General features: G+C 41.7%; 1 protein-coding gene across 1 annotated transcript in view; it reads left to right on the top strand.

Annotated features, from left to right (window-relative positions):
• The first annotated feature begins 341 nt into the window (after positions 1 to 341).
• wdr18 (WD repeat domain 18) overlaps positions 342 to 16,022 on the top strand; it is a 210,055-nt gene continuing 194,374 nt past the window's right edge. Inside the window, exons 1-2 of the mRNA XM_041203680.1 lie at positions 342 to 568; positions 14,342 to 14,452. Of these exons, the coding sequence (XP_041059614.1) occupies positions 356 to 568; positions 14,342 to 14,452 (324 nt within the window). The 5' untranslated portion in view covers positions 342 to 355. The remainder of the gene's footprint in view (positions 569 to 14,341; positions 14,453 to 16,022) is intronic.

The raw sequence follows: 16,022 nt of genomic DNA, 5'->3' as shown, positions 1-16,022 counted from the left end.
AGCCCAGTACTATAACCACTTGGCTATCATTACCACAACTGTCCAACATAAGTACTTAAAGTAGCCCTCTATCGAAGCCAAAAAATAAACTAATTCTGATTGTCCTCTTGATTATGTCCTGATTTCAGGTGACAATTTGCATTCCAAAGTCTCACTCTTATTTGTTTAAAAAAATAACTTTTTTTAAAGCTATTTCTGACTTAAGAATAAGCACAGTTCATGTGTTTAAAAGGATTTGTGATGAGTCTCAGTCCGATTCTAACTCTCATCCCAGTTAAACTGTTACTATGGTGACTGTTAGGCCTATCTTGCCGCGCTGCTCGTTGGCAGCGGGAATTGTGGGAAGTCTCGCAAGATGGCGGCGTTGGCGTTCGAGGTGGTGCTCAGTTGTGATGCTGGGGGCTCGCTGTGGAATTGCAACGTGTGGGAGCCGCGCTCAGGGACTACGCTTACCAGCTACCGGGGCGGCAATACCTCGGCTCGTGGTCTGTGCATGCTGGCTGGTGATTACCTCCTGGGAGCGCAGCTCGGCAAGAACTACATCAGCGTGTGGGAACTGCAGAGGAAGGTGAGTGACTGGCGGCAGCGGGGACCGACAGGGAAGGAACATAAGCTGTCTCCCAGCTAACGGTTCGGAGAACTCCTACTCCTTCCACGCAAGAATATGTCAGGAGACCCGGTTAAGCGTACGCGGAGACGCTGCGAATTTAACCAGAAACACGTGCTGCTAGTCCAGCCAGGAGCACCCATTGCTTTGCAAAGTTATCTGAAGTTACACAGAAATAGGAGCAGCAGTATGCTATTTGCCTTGAGCCTACTTTGTTATTCACTAAGATCATGGCTGATCTAATACCTTAGTTACACCTTCCCGCACTATCCCCATATCCCTCGATTATCTTATTGTCTAAAATCTATCGATCTCTGTCTTGAATATACCCAATGACTGAGCAGGCACAGCCATCGGATAGTGAATTACAAAGATTTTGAGTGAGGATATATTTTTCTTCATCTCAGCCCTAAATGTTTGATCCTTTTGCTCTGTGATTGTGGCCCTGTATTCTAGATTATGCAGCCAGGGCAATCAGCCTCTCAGCATCTTCTCCCTCCAGCTCTCTCGGAATTTAATATTTCAACGAAATCATCTCTCGCCCTTCTAAACTCCAGAAACTGTAGGCCTAGTCTATTCAACCTCTTCTCACAGGACAATATTGTACACCAGGAATCAGTTTAGTAAATCTTTGCTGTAATCCTCTTGGGTCAGGAGACCAAAACTGTGCACAACACACCAGGTGTGGTCGCACCAAGGTGCTATGCAATTACAGTAAAACAAGTTTACTCTTATATTCCAGCCCCTTTATAATAGATGATGAAATACCATTTGCTTTTCTAATTGCGTGCTTTATCTGCATGTTAACTTTGTGCTTTGTACAAGGGCACCCAGATTTTGAAGGATACCAACATTTCTCAGTCCCTCACCATTTAAAATGCTGTTTTTCAAACCAAAGTATATAACTTCACAATTCTCCATTATATTCTATCTGCTACATTCTTGCCTACTCATTTAAGTGGTCTAAATCCTTTTGCAGCCCTCTTGTATCCTCCTCGCAGCTTACTTTCCCACCTAATTTTGTATCATCAACGAATTTATTGCATTTAACCCACTCATTTAAGTCATTGATATAGATAGTAAATAGCTGAGGCCCAAACACTGATCCTTACGGTATCCCACTATTACAGCCTGCCAATCTGAAAATTACCCATTTATCCCTATGCTATTTTCTGTCGGCTAATAAATCCACAATCCATGCTAATACATTAACACCCCCAACCCCAATCTCACCAAATCCCAAAAACTCAAATTTTGGGTTATCATTTTGTGTGGCATCTTCTCAAATGCTTTTTGAAAAGCTGAATACATTACAGCAACTCCCTTAACCAAACTTGAAAAACATTTTAAAAATTTATCAAACGGGACTTTCCTTTCATATTGACTGCCCAATCATATGATTTTCTAAGTACTCTGTTATCGCATCCTTACTTATAGATTTTCATTTGCATTTTCCTACTACTGATGCCAGGCTAAATGGCTCCTACTACCCTGTTTTCTCTCTTCTTCCTTTCTTAAATAGCAGGGTTATATTTGCTACCTCCCAACCCATGGGTATTGAGAATCTAGGAAGTTCTGGAAAATCAAAACAATTGCAGCCACTATCTCTGTAGCCATTTCTTTTAAAACCCTGGCCACCAGGTCCAGCTGATTTGTTAGTTTTTAGTCTTGTTGCTTTCTGCAATACTATTTCTTTATAATATTAATATCCTTAAGTTCATCATTTCCTTAGAGCCACAGTTCCCCACTCCTTCTGGAAGGTTTTGTGTGTCTTCTACTGTGAAAGCAGATACAAAGTATTTGTTTAATAAGTCTGTTGTTTCCATATTTCTTAGTATAATACCCCCTCTTTCTGTCTCTAAGAGGCATATGTTTACACTTTTTAATCTCTCCCTCTGTAAAATGCATTTACAATCTGTTTTCATGTCTCTAGCTAGTATACTCGTATCTTATTTTCTCTTTCTTTATCAATTTCTTGGTCATACTTTGCTGACTTTTAAAATCCTCCCAATCCTCAGTTGTATTATATAATTTTTTGGCTTTAATGCTACCTTTAGCTTTTCTTGTTAGCCACCTTTGGCCCACTTTACCCATGGGGATTTTATTCCTTAAGGGAATATATGATGATTGACTTAATTCTTTAAATGTTTGCCATTGGCCTGTTTCGGAGGGTTGTACCTTGGAGGTACACCAGACGATTTGTGGGGATGGCTCTGAAGTCCCCATGCAAGAACAGCACGAGAATTGCACGGGAAGCATCAACTTCCGTTGGGCAATTATCCTGTGCCTGGAACCCTCTGAAACTCCAATTTAAAGTTGGAGACTTAGGGTGGTACCGACTTACATAGCAGAATAGTTACCCAGGAAAGGTCAGAAGGATTAAAACCAGTTTTAATTCCTGGGTAACTATACTACCGAACACCCGCTCCTTCTCCGACTATCCCCCCCACTGATCCTCTGACTATCCCCTGACCATCTTCTTTGCCCCTCCTGACCCCCGACCCATTCTATCCCCTTACCCATTTACCTTATATACTTAACTTCTCTCCTAGCTTGTCAAAGTGGCTGTGACATTTAAACTTACCGGTATATGGCAGCTAGTGTCGTAAAAAGGAGGTGTGGCTTTGTTTCCCCCAATGCTTCTACACTACACTGAAGGACTCCAGGAGCAGCTACACTCCTCAGCAGGCCCGGGGTCGATGTCCGATTGAGAAATGTGGAGCTGCAGTCCATGATGAGAAAATAAGAGCGGAGTGGCAATCCAGCTGAAGATTCGGCTCAGTGCTTATCTACCGTCATAACTTTTAATCCAAATGACTAATCTACCTTAGCCAACTCGCCTGTTCAAATTTAAAACCCTAGTTTCAGACGTAATTAAATCTTGCTCAAACTCATAAAATTCATCATATTATGATCATTATTCTTCAAAGGCACCTTTACTACAATGTTATTAATTACACTGTATCCTCTGCTAGTGCAAAATGGTCATTGATACCTGTTTGCGCAGAATCCAATGACATTATTTACAGGAGACACAATCCACTCTCATGAGCGGTGACATCATTTTGGCAGTTTACTTCATTGCCCATGGATCTCTAAAATAATTTATACCACACAAAACAAAACACAACCATACCTCTGTACTAAATTTCAAGCACCTTCTTGAGCCTAGCAGTGGATGAGCACTCGGGCCGCAGCCATTTCCCTGTCTGTCAATTCTGCGTTTGGCTGCAAATGCAGCCTATTAATTAACCCTATCTCATTGCACAATACTACAATTAAGATAGTGTGATTACTGTAATACCTTTGTAATTAATAGTAAAGACAAAAAAGTAATTAACAATAAGATAATGGAAAGATGGATAGGGACAAGGCTGGGAGCACCAGCTAAATTCTTAATGGACAATGGAGGGGAATTTGCCACTGATGAATTCAGACGTGTGAGAAAATGTGAATATTGTGGCAATGCATAAAGCAGCAGAAAGTCCTTTTAGCAATGGGATTTGTGAGAAATCACACCCGTGATTGATGAAATGCTCCGAAAAATTTTAGCTGACCAACCAAATTGTAAATTGGCAACTGCTCTGGTGTGGGCAGTATATGCAGAAAACACGCTTCAGATGGTTGAGGGCTGTAGCCCCCATCAATTAATATATAGCAGGAATCCAAAGGTACCTTCAATACTGTGGGACCATCCCCTGCCTTTGGAGGGGACAACCATTAGTTCCATTTTTGTAGAATATTTGAATGCTGTGCATGCAGGGAGGAGAGCATTTATTAAGGCAGAGGTTTCAGGAAAAAGTCAGGAGAGCTTTGAGGTATCAAATCAGGCTGTCAGAAATGAATTTAAACCCAGGGACACGGTGTATTATAAAAGAGGACAGAAAGGATGGCGAGGCCTAGGAAAAGTTATAGGCACTGAAGCAACATGATAATCTTGCAACAAGGTAACCAAAATTGTGAGAATACGTTCCATGTGGCTTACTGGCACTGATTACACATTGATGGAACCTGGACAGATGATAGAAACTGAAGATGCACCTTGTGCTTCACACATGTATTTGCCAGACCTGTACAGACAACAGATTGTGGCAGATAATGGGCTGACTGAGAGTGGATCTAGTGATAGTGAAGATCAGGATAGGGCCATTTATCACAAGATCAACTACCAAAAGCCTATATGCTTTTAGCGGCTAGTTAGTGGAAGAAAGCCATCCTAATAAGAAGGGCAGGAAAGGACACTGGGAAATACAAAACCTGGCTCAATGTACAAGACAAGGGGCAGAATATGGATTGGCAGAAGGAAGTAAATATGTGCAAAGCCAGGAAATGTAGTGTATGTTCATACAGTGGGCCTAACAGTGATCACGGCCCAAGGAAAAGATCAGAAACTTGTGAAAGGGAGTCTAGTCGTAGGAGGGACAGGTCGAGTAGTAGTAGTAGTAGTCCAGATAAGGACAGGGGACCTAGCAGGGGACATAGTTCAACAAGAGCAAGGACCAAAGAACAGGCGAGGAGCGACACAAGAAGTAGGACCCCATACAATAGAGAAGCGCTAGTGGCCATGGACAAGTTGGATGGTAAATTGGTAAAGGAGGCAAAACATAAAGAACTTGATGTTTGGAGAGAGTTTGAAATTTACATGGAGGTGCCAGACAAAGGACAGCCAGCATTGCCCCATAGATGGATATGTACGGAGAATGCACTCCCTGATGTATAGTATAAAGCTACAGCTAGACTTGTAGATCAGGGATTTGAGGAACAACTGGGCAACCAGGAAGTTAAAGCAGTCTCCTCAACAGCAGGAAAAGTAAGTTTGAGGATTTTCCTAGCACTGTAAGTGATATACTCATCAGAATGTGAATCCATTGACGTCACAGCAGTATTTTTGCGAGGTGAATACTATTCTTAAAGCCCCCAAAAAAAGCTGGAGATCTAAAGGGGAACTTATGGAGGCTGAACAAATGTGTTTACGGGCTAAACAATATGGTATTTTTCAGTTACGCCCTTCCTAAATGCTGGTTTTCTCCAGCTAACAGCAGATCCAGCAATGTTTTGTTGGAACTCTGACGGAAAACTAGCAGGCATTTTCTTAATGCCCGTAGATGATTTCCTGGGGTGACATTTGAGAAATTTGTGATAGATAAAATTATAAAGGAATTCAAAATTGGAAGTTGGGCTTCTGGAGCTTTTAAGGATATAAGGTTGGACAGTAGGTAGACTAAGTTGGGAATAACCCTAACCCAACAGCCTCCCTAGGGAATGTCAATAGGATGCCGATAAATCGGGCTAGATCCTCACAGAAGAAAGAGTCTACAACCAAGGAAGAAGCAGATTAGTTGAGAAGCTTAATTGGACATTTAAATTGCACACAGACTAGACCGGATGTATGTTGTGATGTATTAGAATTGAGCACCATGCTGAAATATGCTGTTAAATAAGCACATGGGGAAGTGCTTAAAGCAAAATAAGACATTGAAGAAATTAAATTTAGAAGAATATAAGCTTAGATTCCCAGACCTGGGTGACCCAGGAGGGGTGAAATTAGTCGTTTTAGTGACATCTTGCACACTAACTTTCCCAACGGTTATTAGAGTACTGCAGGATTTGTAAAAATATTTTTAATGGGAAGAAATGATAAATGATGTCCATTAGCATGGAAATCAAAGAAAATAGAGTAGCTAAAAGTACCTTAGCTGCAGAAACATTTGTGCTGGTAGAAACGGCAGATATGGCTATGTATTTATTGAGTGTTTTAAAAGAACTCCTATTTAAGGGGCAACTGGGGAAAAATATGTCTATAGAATGCGATATAGATAACTGTTCGTTCTGGGATAATGTCCATTCTACAAACTGTTACGCAAAAGATGTTGAGGATTGATCTCGTGAGTATAAAAGAGATGTTGGAAAGGAAGGAGATTTCAAAATAAAATGGGTCGACGCAAGTTGTCAGATTGTTTCACAAAAAGAACAACTTGTCTAAAATTGTTGGATATCCTTGAAGAGGAATGCCTTGTGTTATAAAGGAATAGGAGAAAATGAAAATGTTTTATGTTGTAACCTTATTTAAACAGCTTTTTTGTCTTCAAGATGGTGGTGTGGGGGAATATGGTGTATGTTAAAGATTGATTATACAATATAACGTATTATAATTTTGTATTTTTCTTATAGTTTTGTTTATGTATCAATTTAATTGAAAGAAAGCAGGAGAATCTGTTAGTAGCTAAAGTTTTGTTGATGGATATTAAATTTCTAGTAGTTTAAGGTGATAAGGTGAACAGGTGTTGGGTATTGATTAGTTAATTATACTTAAATGTGTATATGTTACACCCAATTTGTGAAACTGCCTATTTCATGAAATGGCCAGTCAAATTGCCCATTCCTTGAAATGGGCAGCCTACTTGTACAGTTCAGGAAATTGGCAGTTTGAACATCCAATTCATATAAATGGAAGTTGGAAAACTCGCCCAGTTCACGAAATGGTTAACTTTTATGAATGAAAAATAAAATTTCATTTACAAATGTATAATTTGCTTAATTCTGTTTATTGTCCTTTTATGTTTCACCCAGTATTAAATCCAAACCATTTAGAAATAGCTTACATTCATCAATGATTACAATATAGCAAAAACAAATAAAGAAACAATTCATATATGCACAATGTCCCTTTATTCAATGTACATTTCAGATTCATTATGACATCCAAACATTTCAAATTCATTGGTTTATGTTCTGTTATATTTCATTCAGGATCACACCCAAATATTCAGATAGCTTATACATCAATGTTTACAAAAACAGCATAAATATAATCCATACATATTTAATATGCCAGCACTGGTCAACGTTGTCACAAGACTTGTGGCTTTGACAAGCACTGTTGCACTGCAGACCTGCTTTCAAACAGGAATATCATCTTGATAAGCAGTTACTTCCACAGTGATATCTCTGGAAGCCTTGCCCGCCACAAATAATTGGAGCATGTACAATCTCACGAAGGCAGAGTTGTTCTGGTGGAATGTCTTCTGCACTTAGTCCATTGTACTGCACAAATTCAAACTGATTCCTGGCAGGTTTGTTGTTCACAATCCCCTTAGCTGTTCCAATGGTGTAGCCAGTTCCATCTGCTACCAGCATCACACCTATAACATTTAGTGGGTCACTCTTGCTGCGATCAAATGCTGACACTGGGACAACCACATTGTCTCCAACAGCAACGACCTGAAGTGATCTTGTGCTGTGTGCCATCATCCACTTGGCTTGCTGTGTAATGCTCTGTTGTGCCACCTTCCTTGCATGTCTGGCAGGATCAGATTTAGGGTCATCTGTTGTGGATGATCCAGAGGCCTGTTCAGGATACTTCATGGCGGATGGTCCCAGGGATGTCTCGGGATCGTCCATGTTGAATGATCCAGGGGCAGGCTCAGGGTTGCCCATGTTGGGTGGACCAAGGGCCATTTTGGGGTCATCGATGGTAGATGGTTCTGGGACTCGCTCAGGATCTTCCATGCTGGATGGTGCAGGGGCTGACTTGGAGTCATCTGTGGTGAATGGTTCTGGGGCCAGCTCAGGATTGTCCATGGAGGATGGTCCAGGGGCCAGTTCAGGATCAGGATTTTCCATGTTCTCCTCGAAGTCTTTCCAGTTCTCCTTCGAGGGCTGTGGAGGTTCTGTTGAGGAACTCAAATGGCAACTTTGATCTGAGGCTGCACTGTGGTTTGTTTCCAGTGAGTGCTTGCTAAGGAGCCATCTTTACCACCTGCTGTTCATTGGCCACTGAACAAAACGGACACCATAGCTCCACTGAACACAGTTGCTGTTATGCATCCAGGTCATTAGCTTCAGCTCTCAATCATCAGTAAACTGATGGAAGGAGTTATCAGCAGTGCTAGCAAGTGGCGCTTGCTTAGCAATAACCTGCTTGCATGCTCAGTTTGGGTTCCGCCAGGGCCACTCAGCTCCTGACTTCATTACAGCCTTGGTTCAAACATGAACAAAAGAGCTGAACTCCAGAGGTGAGAGTGACTGCCCTTGACGTCAAGGCCACATGTGACCAAGTGTGGCATCAAGGAGCCCTAGCAAAACTGGAGTCAATGGGAGTAGGGGGGAAATCTCTCCGCAGGTTGAAGCCATACCTAGCACAAAGGAAGATGTTTGTGGTTTTTGGAATTCAATCATGTCCGTTCCAGGACATCACTGCATGAGTTCCTCAGGGTAGTGTCCTAAGCCCAACCATTTTCAGTTGTTTCATGAATGATCATCTTTCCATCATAACATCAGAAGTGAGGATGTTCGCTGATGATTGCATGATGTTCAGCACCATTCGCAGCTCCACAGATACTGAAGCAGTCCATGTCCAAAAGCCGCATGACCTGGACAATATCCAGGCTTGGGCTGACGAGTAGCAAGCAACATTCACACCACACAAGTGTCAGGCAATGACCATCTCCAACAAGGGAGAATCTAACCATCTCGCCTTGACATTCAATGGCATTACCATCACTGAATTCCCAACTATTAACATTCTGGGGTTACCATTGACCAGAAACTGAACTGGACTAGCCACATAAACACTGGCTTCGACAGCAGGTCAGAGACTAGGAACCCTGTGGCGAGTAACTCACCTTCTGACTCCCAAAGCCTATCCACAACCTACAAGGCACAAGTCAGAATTGTGTTGGCATACTCTCCACTTCTTGGAGCTGCAGTCATCCAGGCAGCACTCGAAGCTTGACATCATCCAGGACAAAGCAGCCTACTTGATTGGCACCCCATCCACAAACGTTCACTCCCTTCACCACCGTGCACAGTAGCAGCAGTTTAACATCTACAAGATGCACTGCAGAAACTCACCAATGCTCCTTAGACTGTGCCTTCCAAACCCGCGGTCACTACCATCTCAAAGGACAAGGGCAACAGGCACATGGGAACACCACCACCTGAAAGTTCCTCTCCAAGCCACTCACCATCCTGACTTAGAAATATATCACCGTTCCTTCAGTGTTGCTAGGTTAAAATCCTGGAACCCCCTTCCTAACAGCACTGTGGGTGTACCTACACCACATGGACTGCAGCAGTTCAAGAAGGCAGGTCACCACCATCTCAAGGGCAATTAGGGATGGGCAATAAATGCTGGCCTAACCAGTGAAGCCCACATCCCTTGAATGAATATAAAAAAAAAGCATTACTGTGTTCCACAGAGCCTTGACTCTGTGGATGTCTGGGACATCCGTTGACCAACACCAGTTCTTCTCAGTTCTCTGTGTTCTTCTCAGAGTGTTGCCAGTTCTTGGATGACTTGTGCTGTGTACTCCCTTCCGTTATCTGACTGAAGAATATGTGGGGCTCCGTAGACTAGAAATATGAGAAGCAGCTCACGGACAACCCCAGCTGCTATCTTGGGATTTCAGAGGACGAATGATGTGAAACTTGGTCAGGTACTTTGTGTAGTGCAGTATGAAACTTCTTTGTCTGCATATCAACCAGGCCTACAACGTTCAATCAAATCGTTGACAGACACAGGTCTCACAACCACTCTTATTGCTGTCTACTGCCTGCATTGCTTTTTTTATGTATCTCTCACAGTGACTGATGTATTATCCTATAAGAGACCTTGGGATGTTTGCATACTTTTCAGAACTTCCACCAGGCACCATTTATGACTTTGTAGACAAACTGCTTCCCCAAATTTACAATGTTCATGCTGCTATTCAGCAATGTAGTACATGATGTTAAGCTTGTACTTGCAACAGGCTTGAGCAACAATTCCATAAATAAGTTTTTAAAACTCATACATTGCACTGGCCATTTCATGAAATGACCAATCAAACTCTCTATTTCATGGTCTGTGAAAAGGGCTTGCCCAGTTCATGAAATGGTTTCTACCAATGCCCATTTCATGAAATGGGCAGTTTCACAAATTGGATGTAACATATATAAAGAAGCGTCAACCAGCACTAGGTGTCTGCTGTTGGGGTGGGGAAGTAAGCTCTGTGGTGAACAATAAATAGTCTCTACTAAAGCATCCTAGCTTGTGTCTTCACTATGTTCATCACTAAGCACACAATGTGACTGTTGATGATGCTCATATGACAAAACTAATGTTATTGTCAGAGGTTGGGTGGGAACTATCAACACTGATGCATGAGTTTCAGTTGCTTTTAAAGTTGTGTTTACAAAAGTAAGAAGTTGCTTTTGTATAATTTCTGTAGTGTTGCTGAGATCCTTTACATCCATAGCACAGAGTGATCTAACCAAATTCAACACAGTAGAAATCAACTCATGGTTTGATGTTTTATACTGGAAGAGGCCTATAGTAAATGGGATTCAATGTTTTGAGGGTTCATGTTGTCACTTGGTACAGTGTAGTAGGTTCCTCGTGATGGTGAACTCCAGGTGCTGCTCCTGAAAGTGCATAGGGATCTGCCATTGCCTCTTATATTTACTTTTAACAAAGCCAATATTTAAATTCTATTCAGTGATACTTGAGAGTGAATAATGGATGGTCATTTGATTGGCTGTGTTGCTCCACGTAGAAAAATCTCTACAAGCATCTTAAAGTAACATAAAATCAGAGAGAGATTATTGGCACAGGAGGAAGCCATTCAGTCCATTGTGTCTTTTGAAGGTTGGAAAAAGAGCTATCTAGCTAAATTCCACCTTCCAGTTCTTTCTCTGTAATCCTGTAGATTATAGCACTTCTGGTACATGTCGAAGTATTTTTTAAACGTGATGAGAGTTGCTGCCTCTACCACCCTTTTCAGGCAGAGAGTTCTAGACCATCCACCCTCTGGCTGAAAAACGTACTCCTCAACTCCTTGCTAATCCTTCTACCAATTACTTTAAATCTAAGCCCCCGGTTATTGGCCTCCCTGCCAATGGAAATACTTTCTTCCTATCCACTCTCCCAGGGCCACTAATGTACCTCAGTTATAATATATTGTATATTAATATCCCTCAGTTAAATCTCCCTTCAGCCTCCTCTGTTGGGGGGTCTTTCACACTGCTCAGGGTTGGGTGGGTGTCTGTTCCCTTTTTGACCCACTTGGGTGGAATGCAAATTGTATATTCTGGCTTGCTAGCAGCCCTCCATTATCTTTATAGAGTTACAGGTTTTTTTTTGAAAATCTAGCCAGAAAAAGGAGCATTCAAAATTGTATTTTTTTTTAAAAAGCACATCCTCGTAACAAGCGTTCCAAAGAAGAGTCATATTGGACTTGAAATGTTCATTCTGTTTTGATCTCCACCGATGCTGCCAGACCGCCTAAGTTTTTCCAGCACTTTCCGTTTTTATTAAGGAAAATAGCTCGATAGTTTTCACATGATTTATCTTCCTCCTTGAAGATATTTATACTTGGTGCATTCTTGAAATCCTTTATCCCCCCAAGTCTGTAGGATGTGTGCATGGAGTCTTGATTGGAGTAAAAGCCCACCAACTTTGAAGACGTCAGCTGGAATGCCATCAGGGTTGCAAACTTTCATATCATATCAATTGACATATCATTTGCAAACCTCTTATCCATGTTCCCTACATTTAAGTCTAAATCATTGATATTTTCTGAGGAACAACAAGGGACCCAATACTGAACCCTGCAAAGCCCCACTGGAAACAGCCTTCCAGTCATGAAAACACCCATCAACCATAGCCCTTTGTTTCCTCCCACTGAGCTAGTTTTGGATTCACCTTTCCCTTGGATCGCAAGAGCTTTTAATTTTCTGACCAGTCTTCCATGAGGGACCAAAAGTCTTTCTAAAATTCATGTAGATATCATCAAACATCCACCCTCCTTGTTACTTGCCCAAGAAAATCAAAATTAGTCAGACATAATCTTCCCTTAACAGATCCATGTTGACTGTCCTTGATTAATCCGTGCCTTTTAAATGACAATTTATATTCCTCAGAATTTTTTCCAATAATTTGTACATGGCCGAGATTACACTGACTGGGTCTGTAATTACTCATCTACCCTTTCCTCTGTTCTTAAACAATTGTGCAATGTTAGCTGTCTTCCAGTCCCCATGCCTGTAGCCAGAGAGGACTGAAAATGATGGTCAGAGCTTCTGTTATTTTTTCCCTTGCTTCCCTTAGCCGAGGATACATTCCATCCAGGCATGATGCTTTCTCCACTTTCAACAGTGCTAAAAAGCTTAATATTTCCTCCTTCACTTTGTTTATCTTATCCAATTTTTCACTTTCGTCGTCCTTAACTACAATGTCTGCTGTATTTCCCTCTTTTAAGAAAACGCACAAAATATTCGCCAAGAACCACGTCTTCTGTCTCCATGCACAAAATACCTTTTTTTGGTTTCTAATTGACTCTATTCTTTCTTTAGTTATCCTCTTTGCTCTAAATGTGTTCATAAAATATCTTTGGATTTTCCTTGCTTTAACTTGCCAGAATTTTTCATGGTCTCTCCTTGTTTTCCCAATTTCCTTTTTAGTCTCACCCCTGCACTTTCTATACTTTCTTAGGCTTTCTGTAGTATTGAGCTTTTGACATCCGACTTCAACTTTTTTTGCCTTACCTTACTCTGTACGCTCTTTGAAATCCTGGGGCAGTGCAGATTTGGGAGTGCAGAGTCTCAAATGAACTTTTAAAAATTGCACCAATGTTTAACATGTATTTATCACTGAGCTGCTGCACTTGGTGTGTCTTTTCTGGCTGAACACTTGGTTAGGTGTAAGATTCTTTGCTTGGACTAGTTGATTGTAAGTTTAACACGTCGGATAAAAACTGTTCATATGTGTATGAATCACGCCATTTAAAACTATATTTTTCTTTTGAAATATGGAAAGACATTACATTATCTGGATACTTGGATGCGGTCCTGGAAGGTTTTTAAGAAAGCCATAAGTTCACCTTGGAACTGTCAACAAGCATGCCTTTTCTAAGAAATCACCTGACTATCATGGTACTTGAGGGGGAAGAGCAATTTGTTTGTTTTGAACTGCAATCATTTTAATTGATGGGGGAAAAAAACTGTCAAAGGCTAGTGATTTACTGGAAATCACATGACTGAGACAAGTTTTAAGTTTTGAACCTTTTATACTATGCGTTTTGGGGAATAAACCAAAAAGGAAGGCTGCCCTAACTCGTGGCCTCCCTGCCTTGCCTGAAATTCCGTGTATGGTTATCAACCTGCAGCCAGAGAATCTTCATCTAAGTATAACTTGTCTGCATTTGCACCTGAAAAACTGAGATGAGAATCGATCCAGCTCTATACTCTCCTCCACGCCGAAGCTCTGGTGGTGAGAACCTCCCGACATCTACTGGGATCAGCAGCCTGTCTTCACATGAGGGAGCTCCGGATCAACAGCATCAAAACCCTGCGACCTTTATCCTTTATTTTATAAGCCTATCTTCCAAAACCCATCCCTGCAGAGGCTCTATCTGTTTGTACTTTGTTTGTGTGCGCGTGCTGGGGTATTTTTAAAAAGCGATAGATTTTGTGTGTGCGTGCGTGCGTGCGTCCGTCCGTCCGTCCGTCCGTCCGTCCGTCCGTCCGTCCGTCCGTCCGTCCTCCCGTCCCGTCCCGTCCCGTCCCGTCCCGTCCCGTCCCTCCCCGTCCCGTCCCGTCCCGTCCCGTCCCGTCCCGTAGTTCAAATCTTTCGATGTACCGGTAACAGCTAACAGTAGTCCCAGTGAATAACAGTTGAGTAACAGTCTATTGTTTCAGTGGTGTATAATTGGAAATGATGCTGTGATTGAGCACTTTTAATTCCTTTTAATTTAGGATCAGCTGCAGCAGAAGATCATCTGTCCCGGGGTTGTGACCTGTCTCGCTGCATCACCTAATGGACTTCACGTTACTGCTGGGATTGGAGAGACCATCTATGTGTGGGAGGTAAATGTTAACGTGCCTGTTTACTGTTGAGCACTGAAACTGTATACAGAATTGGGATTTGGACAAAAACACACAGTGGCTTCAGGCTTAGTTCGTAGAGAGTTCTTATGTCAAGTTCTGTAAAACTTAGTCTCCATAGAACTTTAATCTTCCCCAGGCTAAACAGTTACGAAAACAATAGCTGGTATTTCCCAGCCCCGCCTGCTGCTGGGATCTTCCAGTTCTGCCGAAAGTCAATGGACTTTTGGCTGGCATGCCAAAGTGGGGCTAAAATATCCCGTCCAATGTCTCATTTCTAAATTGTCAATTCCGTGTTAAAATGAATTGAAAATGTAATTAAATAGACATGGAAACATTTCAAGCTAAATATTTGACCTGCCGGTTTTGTTTCTTGAAGTGCATCAGTAGTCACTTTGCTATAGAATTTGCAAAAGTTGATTGGTTATTGGAGTTAAATTGAGTGAAATTTCCAGGTTCTGTAACTGGAAGCATTTCTTTAAAATAACCACAAAGTGGCACTCTATGCACATTTCAGAGTCAGAAAAAAATTCCTGCTACTTCACATTCTCAGTGGGGTTTCATTTTAATTTTTTTCATCATTTTATGGCTGTGATAGTTAAATGTGGTGCAGCTGAAGACTTAATTGAGGTAACCTGAGTGCAGATTCTGAAACCAGAATTCACAAAGAGAAAAAAACAGCAGATGTTGGAAATCTAAAGCAGAAACAGAAAATGATGGAACATTCAGTAAGTCAGGAAATGTATTTAGAAAGCATATTTCCAACATCTGCATTGTTTCACCATTTGTTTGCATTGTTTAGTTTAGTCCGACTTCTGCCTACCTTGGAGAAATTTTTGTTCCTCTTCAACATGATTTCCATTTGCCCTTTTTATTCCTTTCATCTTCATTGCTATCTATGTACCTTGTTTTTGATCACACCTTTGCTAAGGCCCCTGTTCTACAGGCACATCTCTTTTCTCAGCACCAATCTCCAACTCTGATTCAAGTCACATGGATTTTTTGCTTAAATCCTATGTTGGATCCATCCGTGATCACTGAAATTTGCATGAAATTCAACGGTCCACAAATAACTGTTTTCATCACTTCATGTTCTTCCTCTCCTGTTTAATTACTCAATCTATCCCTTCTTCCCTTCTTAAACAGTAGTACAATGTTAGCAGTTCTATAGTCTCCTGGCACCATGCCTGAAGCCAGAGAGGACTGGAAAATGATGGTCAGAGCTTCTGTTATTTCGCCCCCTGCTTCCTTTAGCCTGGGATACATTCCATCCAGGCCTGGTGCTTTCTCCTCTTTCAACAGTGCTAAACAACATGTTCCCAAGCCCTCTCTCCCTTCCTCCTTTTCTCACTTCACCACCAACTGTATTTCAGAGCTGACCTTGTCTTCAGTTCCATATCATCCTTTTTTTCGCCAAAGGGATCCCCCCCACCTTTTCACACAAAGACCTGGCTCTTTGTTTTGTCTTCAGCCTCCCAAATCCACTTGGATCCTCCACCTATCCTCATGTAGCAATTAGGAGAGCAAAAAGGGGATATGAGAAAGCTCTGGC

This window comes from Carcharodon carcharias, chromosome 14 (assembly GCF_017639515.1).
Source record: "Carcharodon carcharias isolate sCarCar2 chromosome 14, sCarCar2.pri, whole genome shotgun sequence".
NCBI lineage: Eukaryota > Metazoa > Chordata > Chondrichthyes > Lamniformes > Lamnidae > Carcharodon > Carcharodon carcharias.
This window is presented reverse-complemented; position numbering and strand designations above follow the sequence as displayed.